This window comes from Saccoglossus kowalevskii, chromosome 17, assembly GCF_978046115.1.
Source record: "Saccoglossus kowalevskii chromosome 17, keSacKowa6.1, whole genome shotgun sequence".
Lineage (NCBI taxonomy): Eukaryota > Metazoa > Hemichordata > Enteropneusta > Harrimaniidae > Saccoglossus > Saccoglossus kowalevskii.
The window spans coordinates 15,758,873-15,781,066 of NC_140657.1; the positions used below are offsets into that span (position 1 = coordinate 15,758,873).

Sequence of the window (22,194 nt, forward strand, 5' to 3'; positions counted from 1 at the left end):
ACCAATAAGTTTCATAATGATAAAAATAAATGCAAGTACGGTAGTTGCAGTGGAGAATGAGAAAAACAGAAAACAATAAACTTGTAAAAACTCTGAAGTATTCAACTGATAATCTAACAAACGCAAATTTGACTCACAGACAGCATCTTAATTTATCATGATTGCATTTTCCCTCATGTGCATAAAATGCACTGGTGTATCACGCATGGATGGATATGCAAATGATCTGGTGTTGCTGAGTACCAAACAGTGTGCCATGAGACAATCTATGCAGTCAATCACACTACAACACAACAAGAAATTGAGACTTTTGGTGATTAGAGACAAAGTAAAACTTCCGAATTTCGGAAAATTAACAACTACTGAAAAGAACGAAAACAATGCACCCTGTTATTGGACAAGTAAGTTTGTCATTGTTTGCTTTATATATACATAATAAAAAAATGTGACTTCATTAAAAGCTTACTTGAAATGCTATGGACGAGATAGATCACCAGTTTACAAATAATCTCTTTCAGTCAAATCCCTTTTTCATAACTTTGCTTCAACAAAACATGTACATAATTTTATTCACACTTGGTGTTCAGTTTAGGCAGGTTTCACCAAATCAATTAAAAACTAAATAAAAATCATAAAACTGATTCCAGATAACAAATATTGAACGTTTCTGCCAAGGAATCCAGACATGTAAGTTAAAAATTAGACTTTTTGTTGCATTTGAACAGCCATATTAATATGCAAATTACATGTACATTGAAGGTCATGTGACTTCATTTAATTAGTATCAGTTTGCTTGAACATAACCAATGTCAAGTAATGTGCTAATTTCGTCTTAATAAAATTTGATGAAACAAAAATTAAACTGAACTTTTTACAAATGTCTGCTTAAAGATGAGCTTAGTAATGAAAAAAAACCACCACCACACCAATAAATACAAGCATGTATGTATCATAAATCTCTATAAAATGATTACATTATATGCTAATTTCAGATTACATGATGTTAGATCGGTCAAATAAAACCATGTGATCAGCACTATTTAACTGTGCTATATTATTGTTCTTCCTATCCACTACAAAAGATGTAGATATGTCATAAAAATGTGGAATTAATTAATAATGGTAATACAGCAATGATTACTTACACCACTGAATACTAATTACTCATTCAAACAATATGGCTTCAGGAATATCACATGATCACAATGCATACTTCTGATTGGCTTCAGGAATATCACATGATCACAACACATATTCCTGATTGGTTACATCATAAATTGATAAGCCAAGTAAAAGAAAACATTCCAAAATTAAAAATAAACCTGATTGTCGTGGCATATGAGCAAACGTTCACTGTCTTGCAAACTTATATGTATGGAGTATGCAATGCTACGTGGTATCCCGAATCCTGCTAACATACAGAGTTACGGAAGACTCCGGATAAGGCAGTTATATGGTGAAATACTGAAAGCTTGAACAGCTTGGCTTCTGGAGAAAAGTCTTCCTTGTGTCCGTTCTGTTGGAGTACTACATATGCTCTACACACAGTTCTCTAGCAACATTCAAATGCCCCTTAACTGTATGATGATCAGTTCCTGGGCCCTTTAAGCAGGTAGAAATCATCCTGTTCTTTCCATTGTCGCCATGCCTTTTCCTGTTCTTGTACCTGCGCTGGTGTGAGTGGTTCTTCACTGTGTTCATTTAACATATAGATGCTTTCTTTCCATTGCTGAAAGGCTTCCTGCTCCCTAGCTTCATCTTCTAAAGCTTTTATTTCCGCATCGCTCATTTTTGGTCTTTCCACAGGGGGACTTAAAGGGCCTTTCAGATAATAAGTCTGGTCATGTTCCTTGGATTTCCATTCTACCCAAATGCCCTTGGATTCCTGTTTCCTTTTCTTTCTCACAAGTCCTTTCTCTTTCAGATCAGTTTCCAAATGTCCCTGATAAAAGATGAACATAAATACTGGTGAAGGAATGTCAAAGTCAACTTTAGTCAGTTATGCAAAATAAAAAAGTAATTACAGAAAAATTTTCAAAATATCATAGCAAAAATATCAAAGAGTTTAACTAACTGATGTCTCCTAAAACATTGTTGTTCAAACTGCCTTTGAGGCAACTGTTTTTTGGCACCTAAACAGCAAGTTTCATCAGTTCGTCAACAGAAGGCACTGTGCAGTAGGGTAAAATAAGTGAAAAGAAATAACCAACCAACACCCCTTACTTGTTATACTAGACTAGAACACTAAAATGATTTATTTTGACTATATACACACCTGTCCATTAGTGCACATGCAACTAATAAAGTAAATAATATTTATAATAATAATTTGACACTCTCAATGCATTAGTGTTTTATGTTTTGAGGAAATATTCTTCAACATAACTAGACAAGAATAGATGATCTGTCATTTAACTGTCTATTTCTTACCTTCACAGCTGCACCAACATTGCTAAGATCTAATAGGAAGGTATCATGCCCATATATGGAGTTGATTTCATAGTAAGTCACAGCCTCGTTTCCTGTAAACACAAAAACAAACCTGCTATTAGACTTTGCAAAGATGCTAACAAATTTTGGTTTGCAGATTTTTGTTAAATTTATAATCGATCGAATTATGATTTCAGAAAAATAGTGTGATTTTTTTTATTTAAAAGAATATCGATCAAAATTGTCAGTCATGTGGAAATCAATCGATAGTCGATCCAAACGACTTTGAATAAAATACAGACTAGTTTTTTTTTGCTTTTTAGCAATATTAAAAATATATGCACTTGGTTTTTCAAGATTTTAGGGGTCATTTGCATATCCATTTGTTTTTCTGTTACTTAAAAACAAAAATAGATCACTGAATTGTCACAATTTACATGGTTTTACTATAGTGCTTGATTTCTGACACAGAAATTGACTAAATTCATTAAATTTTGAAAGGTCAATTATCAGCATCTCAAAATAGCACCTGTTCAATTTTGCAGTGATTACATGATTTTAGAACTTTCAGGATCAACATATGCATCTTGTTTTAATGCGAAGCGATTGCGAATACAGAAAAATTAATAATTAGGAAATAAAGGGTAATGCAGTGCCCATCATTACACGAAAACAGGGCAAAGACAAATATGTGTGCAATAAGATAGTTGAAAATATTGTCACAAAATAAATAAATCTGACAGAGCTTCACCTTAGGTACATTCATATCAGGCATCAAAGCATATGAGCTGGTAGTTTTCAAGAGGAAGTCGAAATAATTTACAAAAATTAGAGAATATATGGTCACAGAATGAATAAATCTGATATGATGGAGACACATTTTTACACAGTAAATGATGACATACCTGACTGTCGTAATAGGTCACCTATCTCTCTTTGCTGCCAAACAGGAAATAATATATCGGTCTGAACGCCAAGTACCATCACTGGACATTTTATTCTAGAAACACCGTCCAACAACGATGGGAATCCATCACCCATATCAAACATATCCATTGCCTGAAAGAAATACATAAAAAACAAAAATTGCATTTATTGTATATTAGAAATATGAATTATGATAAAAGATGATGTACACGCTATTATTGCATGATTACAGAGCAAGCGATTAGGATGTGACAAATAACGAGAGAGTCGTAGAGTCTGTTATTTCAGCAAACGTTCCCACTTAAGATTTGTTATCACTTTCTTATGGGCATTGAAGAGTCCTTTATATTATACTGCAAAATGGTGACAGATTAAATATGCGCACAGTAGTAACACTCAAGAACAAAGAAATTGAACATTTTGTGTTTCAGTTAAATGTAGAACATTCATGAGGTAATGAAAATTTCCAGTTGAAAATGGCCTGCATAGAATACTGTAGAATACTTTATTTTCGCTTGGAATTTATTTTCGCTGAAGGGGTGATTTCATGAAAATAAAATCCAGCGAATATACTTTTTTTCCTATATTTCATATTAAACTCACCAAAAATCAGTGAAAATAAATTCCATACAAAGCGCCCAAAAAGCCTTTTCAGCGAAAATTAATTTCAGTGAAAATAAAGTATTCCACAGTAATACGAGTTTGTTGTTTAAAAAATCCAAAAACGTATGGAAAAACATTGTTGATTCTCACACAATTTTGGACATCTGTTCGGGAATTCACCTCAAGCACAGTCTTGTTATCACTTGCTAGCAAGGCTCCCTTGAGAACCCTGCATTTCAATAATTGACAGCGAATCAGAGATAGTGTTACAAAACTCACCTTTGAGATGTACAACAAGGAGTTAGGATCATATTTAACTGCAAAACTTTCTCCTTGATAATCTAAATAGCTTTCAATGAGGAAATGAGGACACAAACTGGGTGACTCTCCACCATTCAGTTTTTTTCTACCAAATCTATGTTCCCATTCAGGCCCACTCCTGTAGCTGATGGTGGCTATCTCTCTGTGAACATGAAAAAACAACATGTATGAATAAAACCAGAATCCTGGTTTCAACTCTATGTTTTTTTTTTTAAATATTTCATGCATTAATTTGTTCGCTTTTGGATCTTCGAACAGACGCAGCTTGTCCATTTTGAAGATTTTCATAACTTTGTTTTCACAAAAAAAGTTAATACCATATTTTCTCTACTAGTAGAATATGCCCTTACATGGACAAAATAAGTCACATCTTAACATTTCACTAGATAAGTTTTTGCTTTATATGCACCTCTATCAGAGATGTGCATCTAATAGAATTAATATAATTATGTAAATCTAATTTGTGGAAAAAGGCAATGAGCAATGTCATACTGTCCGCGTTTCTGATAGTGGATACTGATGTACATTTTTAGTTCAAACACAGTGTACAAACACAACCAAGATACTGATAAACTTAAAAATAACATGTGAAGATTCACATCTGGGATCCAAAAAGTTCGGAAGACCCCCTAAGTTACTGCAGTTTTTAGGGTGAGAATACTGCTACATCATTGGTTAGGGGTGCCATTAAATAGATGACATCACCTTGTCACTTTGTACCCCATATGATATAACAGTAAGTGAACAACTAATAAACTCAAGGTTGTATCAAATGTCAGATAATTCATGAATCACGATTCTAATTATCCAAGATGAAATGTAGATCACAAATATTTTATTTATAATTATTTAATTGTGTTGAAACAGGGGTGTAGATTTAATATTCTATTATATCATGGTAACAAAATTTCAAACGTCAAACCTTGCCAAACTAAAACGCTTGCACTGTGTGGACAACTAACATTTCTCTCAAATAACAAAGTAGGGTAGATTGTTTGTACAAAATTCAATTGCATCTAATCTGACTAATATGTGAAATCTTACCGTGCGAGTTTCATTCCCATCTTAGGATATGCTTTGCCGTAGTAATGACCTTTGTTCCAATTAGGATCACTCATAATACAGCGTCTTTGTAAATACCTCATTGCAATGGACGATGGGTGGGAATGCACACAGGCGGAAATTGATATCACTCTGTGTAAAGAATTCAATGCAAGGTTACAGTATATTCCAATCAAACGGAGAAATTATGTGTAAAATATTATACAAAAAAATAAGGCATTCACTGCAAGACAAAGTCTTGATGATTGGAGTTGAAAATAGATACCAAACAAGTCAAGGGTATGCAACTAGTGTGATATGTGATGGAGATCCCATTGGAAATCGCGCGAGAGATCACATAATTGAGAAACAAAAAACTATTATAGAAATATTAAATGCAAATCGGTGCATCTGTGAATAAACTGATTAGTGTTTTTCTCCGATAGTTTTTGCTACTGTGTATAACGTTTCTTTTTTTTAGAACAATAAGTTCATTACGCAATCAAACATATCCAAGTGTCTATTGCACTCTGAAAGTGCATACTTATCAAAGAAACATATAAAAATACATTGATATCAAAATTTATCCTTGATTTATCATTCGCTAATTTTGATATTTAACCATAACTTACCTTCCAACTCTATCTGGATTGAGAGCGGCAGCCATTAAAGTTGACATCCCACCTAACGATGACCCTACAGCTGCATATAACTGCAATAAAAATAAATTTTGAATTATATACCATTCAAAAATAGGAAATAAAACATTTTTTTTTTTGGAAAATGAACATTTATTCTAACTAACTTAGTTGATTATTGAAAAATAATTATCATGCATGTTTTTCAGAAATTTATTTACATTTCAATGAAGCAAACCCCAATCATCAGAAAATCCATCTCAGAAGGAAAATGCATTTAAAGAAATTATCATTACTTGTATGAAAACATTTCTAACTCTATTTAACAAATGCTAGATTTGTTTTTCTTCACAAGGTGAGTCGTATTTCCAGAGACACAAATTTTGAGTAATAAAATAATCATGCCTAAAAAGCAAAAAAAGAAATCATACCTTTGTAATTCCCAGATTGTCAAGTAACAAAAACTGTGCTTTTACCATATCTTCAACTGATATGATGGGAAATGTGGTGCCATACTCTTTGTCAGTTAAAGGATTGATGGATGATGGACCCCTGGAATCATAAAACACCAAGACATTGTTGTCAAGTATAGCGCAGGTGATTTAGTAATCTAAACAAGTGTATAAACAGCTCCCTCTAGTGGTGACAAGCTATATGTAGAAATATGAACTGTTGAGGGCGCCAGTCATCTGTTCCACATATACATATTGGTTCAAAAACAAAGGATCAGATGATTAACAAGGTAGATGATTTATGTTGACTGAAAAAAAATACATTTATATGTTTATTAGGAGCAATAAATGAAGATTATCATTTTTCTGACCTTGACCAGGATTATTGAAAATCTATAACAGTTAACAAGAGGCTTCAAATATTAAGTATTTTATTGCTTCTGCATTTTAGGAGATAATAGGAGTCAATATTGAATTATTTTGCTTACGTTGTCCCATAGCAACCTCCTAAGTTATTGGCACAAATCACAAAGAATTTATCAGTATCTACGGCACATCCTGGACCAACAAACTTCTCCCACCAACCTGGCGCTGTATTGTTCTGTATAAAACATAAAACAAATTCAATAAGTAAATAAAGTTGTTGATGAAGCGGATGTAACTTTCCAAGTTCAATTATATTTAGTATTGAACTCATTGCAAATTATAAATGGAAAACAATTCTATAACTTCTGAAGACAGAGAGTTACACATATAAATCATGTATTAGTGGACTAATTAATTTATTCTCTAAGAATAAATTCAGTCTCAACAATTATATTAAAATAATTCACTGTAATGTGCAGACAAAGTACCAGTAAATATAAACGTCAGGAAAAGCTGATGGAGTCTAACAGTACTGTAAAGGGGTTAATTATTCACTGGGTTTTAATTTTGCTTATTTTGCTGACTGGAAATTATGCTAAATTAAAACCCAGTGAATATGTAAAATTGAGCATAGAACACATTATCTAAATGACAAAACTGAATTTAAAACCCACTGAATATGCCTGAAATGGTAAATCAGTATTTTATATGTAACATTTTTATTTTATAAATGCATCATTTTCTTTTTCTGTCTAAACATTTGCAAGTTTGAGATTTTACTGTATACTCACTTCAGCTTATTCAGACAAACCCAAAACTTGTGAAAAATTTACTTTTACATTTCTTAAAATTAACATCTGAACAACCCACAACATTTTAATGACTTCATCTACTATCTGTATGCAAAATTACTATTCTATAGTACTTTACTTTGTAACTTTCATTTATATCTCTAGAAATTGGGCCAAAAAGGGGTATTTTTTACCCTTACACACTAATATATTAATTTTGTCATGTTGCAGGGATAATTTTCTGTCAAAAATCAGCAAATACAATCAGTCATTGGTACTAAACTATAAATACATTACACTAGAATTTTCATTTACAGTGATTTTGTACCTACCGGAAAGTACCAGGATATGCGACGTCTTTGGGGTTTTGCACAAGGAATACATTACTTACCTCGTGGCTTTTTGCATGAGAACTTGCTGATAGTCCGGCATTGATAATAATAGCATTGTCTTTATTTTTATTCAGTTCGCCCCAGGTTTCATACGCAATGTTCAACTCAGGAAGAACTCCCTCATTGTGTTTCAGATAAAATGGCCGAGTAGAGTGGAAATTATTGAATCCAGACTCAGTCTTCTGGTATTCTGGCTCCGGACCTGTGGAATCCCTATAATTCAAAAATGTCATTTTTATTATTAAGTATACAAGTACAAGACAAGAGGAAGGGCGAGTACATTTACATTATAGAATAGAACAGAATCATTACATCTTCTTTTTAAAATAGTTCATTTTATTTATTTAAGTTTATCATGCAATAAATATTAGTAACTGCATATTGTAGGATGCAATTCACCTTCCCCTATCATATTAGTTGTAGTATGGTACATCTAAGGACTGACTTAAGGAAGTTTGTAGTCAGTGTCAGCACATACAAGTATGTATATATACTACCAAAAAAAAAAAAAGACTTGTTTACAGTGATAATAAAGTATCTTATTATTATTATATATTCATGTATGCTAATTCTAAATAAAAGTCACGAACAGACTATTTTGGGGGAAAGTTTGCTCACTCTTTTTTTTTAAATTCAAGCAATAAAATTTATACTGCCAACAGTTTTTTACAGACACATTTATGCATTACCACCAGAGCATATTTTGTCCACTAGAAGCACATGAGGTTATAGGTACAAATAATAATTCATAGAATTATTATACAAATATTATATTATTATAGCATTATATAATTTTGCATTCGTTTAAATTTTGTGTAAATATTATGCATTTGACCCATATGGTATGGGAACCCATATCAAATGCAAGTGACCACCACTGCCAGTGTGGACGAGAAATGCTACGTTTTATGACATAGGCCATGTACAGCTGCAAAATGTATGTGCACAACAGAATTGTCAGTATGTTAATTACACATGGTTTAATTTAGCAAATGGGCTCAATAACATAACATTTAAGTTGACATACTAACAAGTGATTGGAGCAGCAGGCCAGAGATGCAAGATAGAAATTATGTCAAAGTTCACTTAATCGCATCTCTATAAGAATACACAGCCCTAGTATTTGTAGCCTCAAGATAAACCTAAGTGTTCAGTGAGTAGAATTATTGATGACCACTCTAGGAACATAGTGCTATATTTTCTCTCTATTAGAAGATCAATATCTACAATACAAGCCTATATTAAAGCTAAAAATCACATTTGTTGTACGGTATACTGAATCATTAAATTATTTATTTTGAGACACTTCTTTAAATTATATTTAAGTGTATGTGCTACTATTAGAGGAGCAAATATGGACTTTAACCTTTGATACACGCATAGTACGGCCACAGCACGAGAATAGTCCTAGTAGTTACTAGTTGAACCAAAGGATTCAGCGTGTTTCAGTACTCATGACAGCAATGTGAATCCAGACTTTGGCCTCTGATGCACGTGTAGTACAGATGCAGCACACGGAAAGAACGCGTGGTATTAAATCAATCAAGTTAATCTGGTACTTGCTCAGCTATTTGGATTGTAGTTCAAGAGCAATACACACAAATTGAAAGATAACTTCACTAGCAATAATCAGGGCACTGTTCACACATGCTGACATATGAAGGAATAGACTGCTACATAAATACATTGCAATGGTTTATATTTAGCTTGGAGTTCACATTGACATGCACTTACGTCATATTCAGCTGTCATTTGGTTGTACATTTGCCATTGTTTTACCCTCCTATAGCTAAACTACCGTTAGCCCAGGTTGACACCAATCTTATCTGTCTGTACACACATGTTTTTAAACGGTGTGTTAATATTAACTCTGGGTCTAGCCCAACATTATACTTAAAATGTGAATACCCCTACAAAATGTGTATATAACATTGAAAAAAAAAAATCAGTGAGCATGAATTAAATTTAGTAGTACTCATTAAGAAAGTTTTACACTGTTGTCGTCTCTAATAACGATATCCCAGGGAAGACATACTTGGTCTTTAAAGCAAAGCCTATTACAGAGCAATACATGTATATACGTTTTCAATGACATTTCGGTTCAGCAAAGATTTGATATCGATCAGATATAGAGATTTACTCTGACTTGGCAATAACGCATAGCAACAAGAATTAATGTTTGAGCAAGAGTAAACAAACTCAAAACAAGCCTTGTCATTCTGATTCGCAAATTAAAACAACAACAAAGGGGAAACGTGCATGCAAATACTCGTGTATCTCGAAACCCTTAACCACTTAGAATCCTCAGGGTAACATAGCACAACTATCCCTACCTTGACCTTAAAAAAACTGTAAAACTATTCAAACTGTTACATAATTCGTCATGACATTATCGGTCGCGCGTGGGTGATAGCGATAACACCAGAACGAATGGTCTGAGGTATTACATAATATGTAAATAGTAATGACGATAATTGATTTTCAAAATAATTTACTGAGCGATGAAAACACTGAATGAAATTAAAATGACTACTGTAAAATACTTCTTATTTTTTGGGTGATTTGTATGGAATTTATTTTCACTGATTTTTGACGAGTTGAATGTAAAATAAAGGTATATTCGCTGGATTTTCACTAAATCATACCTTCAGCAAAAATAGTGAAAATAAAGTATTTTACAGTAATTTAACGAGAAATAATTACTTGTACTTATTATTTAGTTCAACTGTTCAAAGCCAAGAATAATTTATTATAACAAAGACTGATGCATATAGTCACAGCTCACGTTCACAGCTCTATGCACAGTCTGAAAGCTGCAATCCTACAATTTAATCTGATTCTGTGGGTCATGCATTATTCAATATTGTTATAATTGCGATATACCATCAATAGGTATGAAGCGTGTAATGCGTGGTGATGATAATAATCTAATTCAAAATTATGATGTCATCTCGAAAAATACCAAAACATAGTTAATTTGATGACTTTGTAATACTGTTTTTAAAATAACCAGTTTGAATATGGTAAATTTTCACTATAAATCGCTAATTTTAGACAATCAGCAATGCGAGTTTTGGCGTTAAAGTTACCCGTACAGACTTTGCCGTTTCTAAATCTCGCAACCTAACTTGGTAACGCACAGGATTGTCATAAAATGTGTTAAATGATACTAATGTGTCCCTCACCAAAATTGTTTAGCAATAAGGCTATAAATTGTCAGTAATCAGTATTCAAGAAAGTATTTTAAATTTGCAAATGAAATGCAGAACGCAATAAGAATCATGTGACATGCTCACTGCGTTTATGATTCTGATGTATTTATGATGACAAAATCTGCAAAACATGGGATAAACAGGATCTTCAATTCGTGACCATGTTATGGTAGGTAATTGAAAATTTATAAAACAGGTAATGGTCAATTTAAATGGTAAACACTACAAAGGGGTTGAGTGTGATTTTAAATACTGTCTTCACGAAAATCAGCAGTAAGATTACTGAAGCTACATAACGAATACTAAAATAAAGATAACGACACAAAGGCAGATTTTACTGGTACTTAAAACTTTAGAGAACAAGGTATTTATGGGACACTCAGATTATACATACCGTACTTCACAAGATGTTATCATTATATTGACAGATAGGAGTGGACCATACTACACCTTAAGTAGAAGCAAAGCAAACGTAATGAACTCTTCGTTATGAAAAGGTCAGGAGGGGGGGGGGGGAAGACGATTTAATTACTTTTTAATTTAGTTTTTTTTTTAATTATTTTGTTTTTCGCACTTGCACACTTTTTATTCAGGGTGATGGCAGGAGTATATTGAACATTAAACAAAAAAAATTTACGTTTGTTTTAAGTGTGTTTTAATTATCAATGGAATTTTGACGATATAATTTTGGTGTATACGGGTCATTCAGACTTGCACACTGAACACGTGCTAATAACACCTTACAACAGTTTATAATTTCAGCTTTATTTGGACGCCACTAAATTACAGTGTGTTAATTATTATAATTATCTTGGCATTGTTTTTCAAACAAATGGTAAGTTTCATAATGCTATGTCTAGGCGACAAGACAAAGCACAGAAAGCACTGTTCAAGATGTACAAAATGCTTTGGATCAGTGAGGAATGTTATTCTGTTAGTCTGGCTAAAAAACTATTTAACTCTATTATCAAACCCACAGCTTTATATGGCGCTGATGTGTGGGGAGGGGTTATGCTGAACATCTACAAGGGGTCTGGTAAAAATAAATGTACAGTTGACAATTGCAATTTTGAAACAAAACTTTTCTCAGATAAATTAATTCCAGAAAAACTTCATATTAAATTATGTAAAAGAGTTCTGGGTGTGCACAGGAAGGCATCTAATGACCCATGTAGAGGTGAATTAGGTCAATATCCACTTATATTGGATATTTGTGTTTCAGTTATGAAATATTATCAAAGACTAGTACCGGTATGTAAAAAAAAAACAATTCTATCATTGATGCAGCCTATGAAGAATCCAAAACTCTTGTGCATGACCCATGGCTTAACTTTATACAAAAATTACTAGTCATAACAGATCTAACTAATTCAGACCCACATCAGAATAATTTTTGTGATATCTTTAAAGAGAAGCTCAAATGTTTGTATCGTATGAAGTGGAAAAACAATTTGTTGAACAATTGTAAGCTAGACTTTTACAGGTGTGCTAAAGAAAATTTTGAATTTGAACATTATTTGGAAAAAATTAAAAATAAAAATCATAGAATAGCTTATACTAAATTTAGAACTTCTGCACATTTTCTTCCCATTGAATCCGGTAGACATAAAGGCATTTTGAAGGAAAACAGGCTATGTAATCTCAATGAATGCAATGAAGTAGGGGATGAGAAACATTACATTTTATATTGTAATAATTGTCAAATCAAAGAACAAAGATCTAGATTCCTTGCAGCTTTATACATCTATGCCCCAAAGCTGGAAGATTTTAGGCTGGATGAATTATTTCCTATTATTGTTTCAAGTAATGATTTTTTCATCTTAGCATTTTTGCAAAATTTATTTTCTATATTCTTGATATGTTTTAGTACTGTAAGTTTTTGTTTTGTTATTTTTGGACTTGACTCAAGATTTCATTGGCACGTTCCAAATAAAAAAATTCTATCTATCTATCTATCTATCTATCTATCTATCTATCTATCTATCTATCTATCTATCTATCTATCTATCTATCTATCTATCTATCTATCTATCTATCTATCTATCTATCTATCTATCTATCTATCTATCTATCTATCTATCTATCTATCTATCTATCTATCTATCTATCTATCTATCTATCTATCTATCTATCTATCTATCTATCTATCTATCTATCTATCTATCTATCTATCTATCTATCTATCTATCTATCTATCTATCTATCTATCTATCTATCTATCTATCTATCTATCTATCTATCTATCTATCTATCTATCTATCTATCTATCTATCTATCTATCTATCTATCTATCTATCTATCTATCTATCTATCTATCTATCTATCTATCTATCTATCTATCTATCTATCTATCTATCTATCTATCTATCTATCTATCTATCTATCTATCTATCTATCTATCTATCTATCTATCTATCTATCTATCTATCTATCTATCTATCTATCTATCTATCTATCTATCTATCTATCTATCTATCTATCTATCTATCTATCTATCTATCTATCTATCTATCTATCTATCTATCTATCTATCTATCTATCTATCTATCTATCTATCTATCTATCTATCTATCTATCTATCTATCTATCTATCTATCTATCTATCTATCTATCTATCTATCTATCTATCTATCTATCTATCTATCTATCTATCTATCTATCTATCTATCTATCTATCTATCTATCTATCTATCTATCTATCTATCTATCTATCTATCTATCTATCTATCTATCTATCTATCTATCTATCTATCTATCTATCTATCTATCTATCTATCTATCTATCTATCTATCTATCTATCTATCTATCTATCTATCTATCTATCTATCTATCTATCTATCTATCTATCTATCTATCTATCTATCTATCTATCTATCTATCTATCTATCTATCTATCTATCTATCTATCTATCTATCTATCTATCTATCTATCTATCTATCTATCTATCTATCTATCTATCTATCTATCTATCTATCTATCTATCTATCTATCTATCTATCTATCTATCTATCTATCTATCTATCTATCTATCTATCTATCTATCTATCTATCTATCTATCTATCTATCTATCTATCTATCTATCTATCTATCTATCTATCTATCTATCTATCTATCTATCTATCTATCTATCTATCTATCTATCTATCTATCTATCTATCTATCTATCTATCTATCTATCTATCTATCTATCTATCTATCTATCTATCTATCTATCTATCTATCTATCTATCTATCTATCTATCTATCTATCTATCTATCTATCTATCTAAAGATGATGCAATGACAGTCGACATTTAGGTCAGGGTATCAGGTGATCGATTTTGAACCCATGCCCTTCCAAACATAGACTCAGAACTTGTAACAAAAGACCACTGTGCCACCATTCAACAGGCAATACATGTGCATCCTATTTCATACATTCAGCCGAGACAAGCTGTGAAGACGCATAAAGGACAATCTTGTCATATTCAAACAAAACCTGCACATATTTTCCAATGAAAGTCGCATGTACATCACAGACAGCAAAATAGAAATTATACATTAGGGGGGGTTTGGACAGGAAGTCTGGATGTAAAAAAAAAACCCTCAAGTTGGATCTATTCATACATTGAAAGAAAAGAAACTATCGATGGTTTCTCAACTTTACTTTATATTCAATACATTGCCAGCTGAAAGCCTGCGCACAGACATACTGAGATCAATAGGAGAAAAGAAGTCAACAGGTGATGATTTAAGGTTTGCACAGTGACGAGACGGTGTGAAAGAACTTCCGGAATCTTTACCACAAAATTGTTTGGACTGTGTCAAAAAATCAAACAAATATTTAGGAAACCAAAAAAAGTTTTTAAAACATCAGTTGGATGCATTTTTACTAATTTTCAATTCAAAATTGATGCCAGATCACCTGAGGAGGACTTAACACTACGGAGGAAATCTCAAAGTCATTTTCTCTGTAGCAAGTTTGGGTACTCCCACTTTTTATTTTATTTACCAGTTTTCCATTTTTTTTAAGATACACGTACGCAGACTCCACATGTTCATTATTTACACATTTGGTCATGTGACAGATGTGCATGCATGCAGGTACAAGGTTCATGTAATTGCTGATCTGTCAGTAATTATTGATTTGTATGAATTAAGTGGTTTGTTGACAGGAAGTACCAGTTAAGATGATGCAATCATGTCAATCCTATATTTGCGTTTAACATCATATCATATCTTGTCTTGGCCTGAATATACAGACTTCATAAAACTAAATAAAATCAAAATACAAATGGATATACACCTTACAAGCTCAATAGACCATTTACAATATTAACATTTTATTAATTCTAGCCATTTATCATTGGTCATTTCATCATCATTTTATGCAAAGATTGCAACAATATATGCCATGACCAAGATCTGGTTCAGGGCAAACTAAAGCGGTCGACAGTCGGCCATCTTTGATCGGATGACACAATTATTGTATTTGTGTGTATATACCATGATGTACTGTCTATAGGTATAAAGTTTGAAGGGAATTGCTGTACGTCTAAAATAGAATTCATCAATAAAACAAAATGGCAGTCAGTCGGCCACTTTGATTTGAATTCATGAATGATAGTGATTTGCATCAACTACCAATAATAGTTACTCCTTTTTTTTTTCAACTAAAATGGGCGGTTGTCGAGCATCTTTGATCTGATGACCGATTTATTGCATGAAATATTACATGTATCTACATGTCTGAAGGTTGAGTGAACTGCTAAACAAATGTACACCAGTCATCTATCTTCAGTCAACCTTTCAAATCAAAGTGAAGTGCATCAACTATCCACAATGGTTAATCTTTCCACAAAGTTAAAAGAAAATCGATCAGCACATGCCAGACATATTAAAATACCTGATTTAATGTATTTTTATGACTAATTTTTAAAAGAATCACAAAATCACTGCATATATAAATGTATCAAATAAGGTATTCAATATGTATGCGATGTGAAGAGAATTGGTCCAGGGGTGTCTAGAAACAGCTCCGGACAGGTACAGGTACACACACACACACAGACAGACTCAACCATAAGTCTCATTTCCATCACCTTTCTAACAGGGGCTGATGTACAGTGAAATACTTTATTTTAGCTGGAATTAATTTTCACTGAAAAGACTTTTTGGGTGTTTTGTGAGGATTTTATTTTCACTGATCTTTGACGAGTTGAATGTAAAATATAGGAAAACAAGGTAAATTCGCTGGATTTTATTTTCACTAAATCATTCCTTCAACTTATCAACTAAAATAGTGAAAATTAATTCCAAGCGAAAATAAAGTATTTTACAGTAGCCAAAATTTTGAATACATTTTATAATTCTTTGTTTAGTGTCAAAAACATGACATTCACTATGGTGGGGGTATCCAAAATATACAACCACTGCAGTGGGGGTGTCCAAAATACATGTATAACATCCATGACTGCGGAAAGTGTCCAAAATATGACAAGCACTGCAGTGAAAGTTAGAAATGTCCAGAATATAACATGATAACATGTACAGAATGATATAATAAGACTTCCATCGCCTTGAGCACAACTTACTCTGACATAGGAGTGTCCATGACTCCAATTTATATTGCTTTAAATTGATTAGTTCACAAAGAAAGCGGACCGAACGGACGTTATGATACAGAGAAAGCAAATATTGACGATACTTTAACCAGATTTGAATCCGATTGTAATTTTATTTACTTAGCATGATGTACATGTACATACAGTGTATAGGGTATTGATTTAACCGTCAGGGAGAAACATTACAAGTTGGCAGAGGAACACATAAATGTGTCAATCAAGAGTATACTTAAAAGGCCTCCATCCAAGATTAATCCATTTCTTGAGGATGCATGCATCAATTTCAGTGTGCAGGCTAACTGTATATACAATACAATAACACTTTATTATCACCGTAAAGAAATTACAATCTTTTTGGGCTCTGAGTAATAAAGTTAAATTAATAAACATGAACACAAATTATATATAAATATACTGGCAATATACAATGTAGCTGATGAAATTCTATTAATTAGTCAATTTGATGCAGTATTAAATGATGCATGAAGTGTAGAAATGGAGATATGCATCTTAATGTGAGATGGTGGAATGCACTACAACACTACTAATTTTGAATATAAATTATTAATATTTAATGGATATATTTGTCACTAGTTTCTAAAAATTATCTATAATACTAAACATGAAATATTTTGTTGTTTTTTGTTTAATGTACACTGATTTTACCTCTATGATTGTTCATAATTAAATATTTGAGGTTGATTTTTATTTGCTCTGTACTGACAGTAAAGTAAATGTAGATTTTTCCAAATTCGTATCAAACCATTGTCTTTTATGAAATTAATTTATAAGCAGCTTGCAGTGTTAGTGATGTGGATTCCAAGAAGGGGGTTAATAAATTATTTGTTATTCTATTCCGTATAAATAACTTCCACAAGAACACAAACCTGTATCTCAACCATTCAGTTACATGTACTGCATATATCCAAAATAACATATGCTCATTTGCCACAAAAATTTATCAGTGTTTTTCATACGTAAATTTCCAGGCATGGTGGGTAATGTACATAAATGCATGTTAAAATAGCTGTACTTGAAAAGCCGAGGTGAAACACTGTATTTCATTGGCCAAGCATCATAAAACTGCTGTGCTTAAAGGATCTGGATAGAACACTGTATTTCATTGGCCAAGCATCATAAAACTGCTGTGCTTAAAGGACCTGGATAGAACACTGTATTTCATTGGCCAAGCATCATAAAACTGCTGTGCTTAAAGGACCTGGATAGAACACTGTATTTCATTGGCCAAGCATCATAAAACTGCTGTGCTTAAAGGAAGTAAAGTAAGCAAATAACACCGAATAAACGGCAAGGTAAAGACTATGTCTAATTATAGTAAATACGTACTGCGTGCGTGACTCGAACCGGCGCTCGCGTACGGCACCTAATCGCCTAGCTTCACGCCACTACACGTCTTCCTCTCGGCCACCCCCAAAAAAGGATGCTTAATAACCGAGCTAGGCGATTAGGTGCCGTACGCGAGCGCCGGTTCGAGTCACGCACGCAGTACGTATTTACTATAATTAGACATAGTCTTTACCTTGCCGTTTATTCGGTGTTATTTGCTTACTTTACTTCCTATGTCGACAGCAAATATGAGTTTAAAAATTATTTCTCAGTACTTATTCACTGTTAAAATGCTGTACCATTACTTTCACCATCCTACTACAGCCAGATCTGAAGGCCTTTGCCGCATTCTGGCCATGCTGTGTGGCGCGGATCGCGTGGACGGGTTTCACGTTCTTTGCACGTAATAAGCTCGGTTATTAAGCATCCTTTTTTGGGGATGCCCGGTGGCCGAGGGGAAGACGTGTAGTGGCGTGAAGCTAGGCGATTAGGTGCCGTACGCGAGCGCCGGTTCGAGTCACGCACGCAGTACGTATTTACTATAATTAGACATAGTCTTTACCTTGCCGTTTATTCGGTGTTATTTGCTTACTGTGCTTAAAGGACCTGGATAGAACACTGCATTTCATTGGCCAAGCATCATAAAACTGCTGTGCTTAAAGGACCTGGATAGAACACTGTATTTCATTGGCCAAGCATCATAAAACTGCTGTGCTTAAAGGACCTGGATAGAACACTGTATTTCATTGGCCAAGCATCATAAAACTACTGTGCTTAAAGGACCTGGATAGAACACTGTATTTCATTGGCCAAGCATCATAAAACTGCTGTGCTTAAAGGATCTGGATAGAACACTGTATTTCATTGGCCAAGCATCATAAAACTGCTGTGCTTAAAGGACCTGGATAGAACACTGTATTTCATTGGCCAAGCATCATAAAACTGCTGTGCTTAAAGGACCTGGATAGAACACTGTATTTCATTGGCCAAGCATCATAAAACTGCTGTGCTTAAAGGACCTGGATAGAACACTGTATTTCATTGGCCAAGCATCATAAAACTGCTGTGCTGAAAGGACCTGGATAGAACACTGTATTTCATTGGCCAAGCATCATAAAACTGCTGTGCTGAAAGGACCTGGATAGAACACTGTATTTCATTGGCCAAGCATCATAAAACTGCTGTGCTTAAAGGATCTGGATAGAACACTGTATTTCATTGGCCAAGCATCATAAAACTGCTGTGCTTAAAGGACCTGGATAGAACACTGTATTTCATTGGCCAAGCATCATAAAACTGCTGTGCTTAAAGGACCTGGATAGAACACTGTATTTCATTGGCCAAGCATCATAAAACTGCTGTGCTTAAAGGACCTGGATAGAACACTGTACATTGTATTTCATTGTCCAAGCGTCATAAAACTGCTGTGCTTAAAGGACCTGGATAGAACACTGCATTTCATTGGCCAAGCATCATAAACTGCTGTGCTTAAAGAACCTGGATGGAACACTGTATTTCATTGGCCAAGCATCATAAAACTACTGTGCTTAAAGGATCTGGATAGAACACTGTATTTCATTGGCCAAGCATCATAAAACTGCTGTGCTTAAAGGACCTGGATAGAACACTGTATTTCATTGGCCAAGCATCATAAACTGCTGTGCTTAAAGGACCTGGATAGAACACTGCATTTCATTGGCCAAGCATCATAAAACTGCTGTGCTTAAAGGACCTGGATAGAACACTGTACATTGTATTTCATTGGCCAAGCATCATAAAACTGCTGTGCTTAAAGGACCTGGATAGAACACTGCATTTCAGTGGCCATTGTATATCCGGTAACGCAGCCTATGTTAAATGTCACTTACAGTGTTTCCTCCTAAGCATTTTAGAATATCATGGCCGCTACTCAGTGATCCCACCAAGACAGATCTAATCAAAGATTTATTGTCAACCTGTTACATACATGTATTATTGTATTATTTCCGACCTTCAATTAACACAAAAAAACAGCACAGTCGGTTGACTGAAAGGAAGTGTGAAGCTTGGTTAGTGTTGCGTTCAAAAATTGAAAGCAAATAAACATGACAACACACTAGACTAGAATTATCCATAATATACTAGTCAAGATCAAGGAATCAAAACTTCTTGAAGGCAATCATGAAATGAAAGAAATCCAGTATAAATAAATATCCCTTTTATATTAGTTTTGAAGTAAATATGCTGGAGCAGTGCTGAAGAAAATTGACTGAGGCAGGAATACAGTTTGAATGCTTCCTAAGCACAATAACCTGTTTTTTAAGCAAGGAGATTAAAAGTACAACTGTACCTACTGTTATTATTATCAGTAGTCTTCAAATCAATATGCAAATTAGTATGCAATTTTCTGGAAACAACACTGCACTTCACTGAGGGACATGTTAATTAAGTAGCATGGCCTATTCTAGCTGTCACTTTACTGGGGGATATACAAGAGATGTGGCTTTTAACTGCATTTTTCAATATTAAAATTAACGCCATTCTGCCATCCCGAATTTGATCATCAAACAAAAACATCTGCAAATATGTTACATGATGTATGTATAAAGTTTGAAAATGATCAATCAAGGCATGCCAGAGATGACTCTGGAACAGTATGCAATAAAACAAAATGGCCACTAGTCAGTTATTTTGAAACAAATCTTGAAAATAAAATGATGCACACCAAGGTTCTATGATGTCCAATGTATTCACAAATCTTGAATCTGATCATTAAACATTTACATCTGCAAATTCTGACATGATGTGTGGCATATACACAAGGTTGAACATAATCAGTCAGGGCACGTCAGAGATATGGCTCTGTAAATGTATCTATTAAAACAAATTGGCCGCCAGTCAGCCATTTTAAATCCAATCTGAAAAACAAAAGTACTCATAATATCCAAAGTATGTATGATGATTCAGCAAAATCAGTCGATGCATGACCAGTTCAAGAACAGCGGAAGAGATAAATTTTGATGATGATTTAGCAAAACAATAAATGCCATTCAGTCACTTTGAATCAGATCATGAAACAAACAGACACGATATGTCAACCAATATGTATGACGTATGTTTTATTTTTGAATGTGATCGGACCAGGTGTGGATACATGGACGGAGGTTAGCCCTGCGTACAGTGCTGTGTGTACGGGGACACGTTTGGTTGATAGATGGGACATCTATCAACCAAACGCGTCCCCTTACACACAGTTCTCGTTTTTGGACTAAAACATGCATATGGAAATGACGTAAAACAAAATATGATGTCAACAACTGCGTAAATACAAAAAACAAGGCCAGCTTTCATGGTCCTTTCTAACAGTAAAAGATAGTATCGGATACAAAAGCATTGTTAGTGTGACCTTGTTTACGTATTGCATCAGCTGATGCTCGGCCGTGCACAGCTGACTGAATGGAAAGCGCCCGGGGAGAACGAACGCAGGAAACTAAACTATTAAATCATTTTAATACCACCTCCCCCACCCCCCGTCAATACGCAAAATAACGCGTAAATAACAGAATAACCTGAAACAAATGCCCTCGCCATGCCGATCAACCAATGAACATAGTGTAAACAATGGAAAAATACAGGATGATGAAACCATGCAATCACCATGCAGGAGTAGTTTTAAATGTATATGCCTACCGTCTAAGCTCGCATGGAAATGCCACATCCAGTCCCCGAAATGTCTTTTCCTCTTCTCCTAGATAATCAGGAAGCTGTATTTGTGGCATATGCACTGAACCACCACTCCTCCCGTCCGATGAGTTGTTGTACACTTGTGTTGAATGGATAACTCGGGCATGTTTGCTGCAACCTTTAAAAGTGTTCACAATGTTTTGACCTTGCAGTAAGGCACTGTTGCCTTTTAAGAGCTGCCTCACCAACTTGTTCACTGTTTGGCTCATGTTGAATGACTGGTCAATTTTAGCCAAGCACTCATTCTTCGATCAATGAAGAAAATCTGCTATGTCATGAATGACATGCAATAATAGTTTTTCCCCCTTGTCAAATGATCCGTGTGAAAATTCCTAGCCAATCAGA

General features: G+C 33.7%; 1 protein-coding gene across 1 annotated transcript; it reads right to left on the reverse strand.

The window, feature by feature from the left end:
• Positions 1 to 1,087: 1,087 nt before the first annotated feature.
• LOC100374280 (uncharacterized) lies at positions 1,088 to 22,157 on the reverse strand. Its single transcript, XM_002736872.4, has 10 exons — positions 21,796 to 22,157; positions 7,961 to 8,174; positions 6,901 to 7,013; positions 6,392 to 6,512; positions 5,955 to 6,034; positions 5,326 to 5,475; positions 4,240 to 4,423; positions 3,336 to 3,489; positions 2,431 to 2,522; positions 1,088 to 1,942 (listed from the first exon to the last, which is right to left on the reverse strand). Exons 1-10 carry the CDS (start codon positions 22,056 to 22,058, stop codon positions 1,589 to 1,591), a joined length of 1,725 nt encoding a protein of 574 aa, XP_002736918.1. The 5' UTR covers positions 22,059 to 22,157; the 3' UTR covers positions 1,088 to 1,588.
• Positions 22,158 to 22,194: the final 37 nt, after the last annotated feature.

Coding starts and splice junctions, on each gene's coding strand:
- LOC100374280 (XM_002736872.4), bottom strand. CDS start 22,058: ATGAGCCAAACAGTGAACAAGTTGGTGAGGCAGCTCTTAAAAGGCAAC. Junction 4,424..5,325: donor ATGGGAATGAAACTCGCACG/GTAAGATTTCAC, acceptor TCATGTTCACAG/AGAGATAGCCACCATCAGCT. Junction 3,490..4,239: donor CCTTGTTGTACATCTCAAAG/GTGAGTTTTGTA, acceptor TATTTCTTTCAG/GCAATGGATATGTTTGATAT.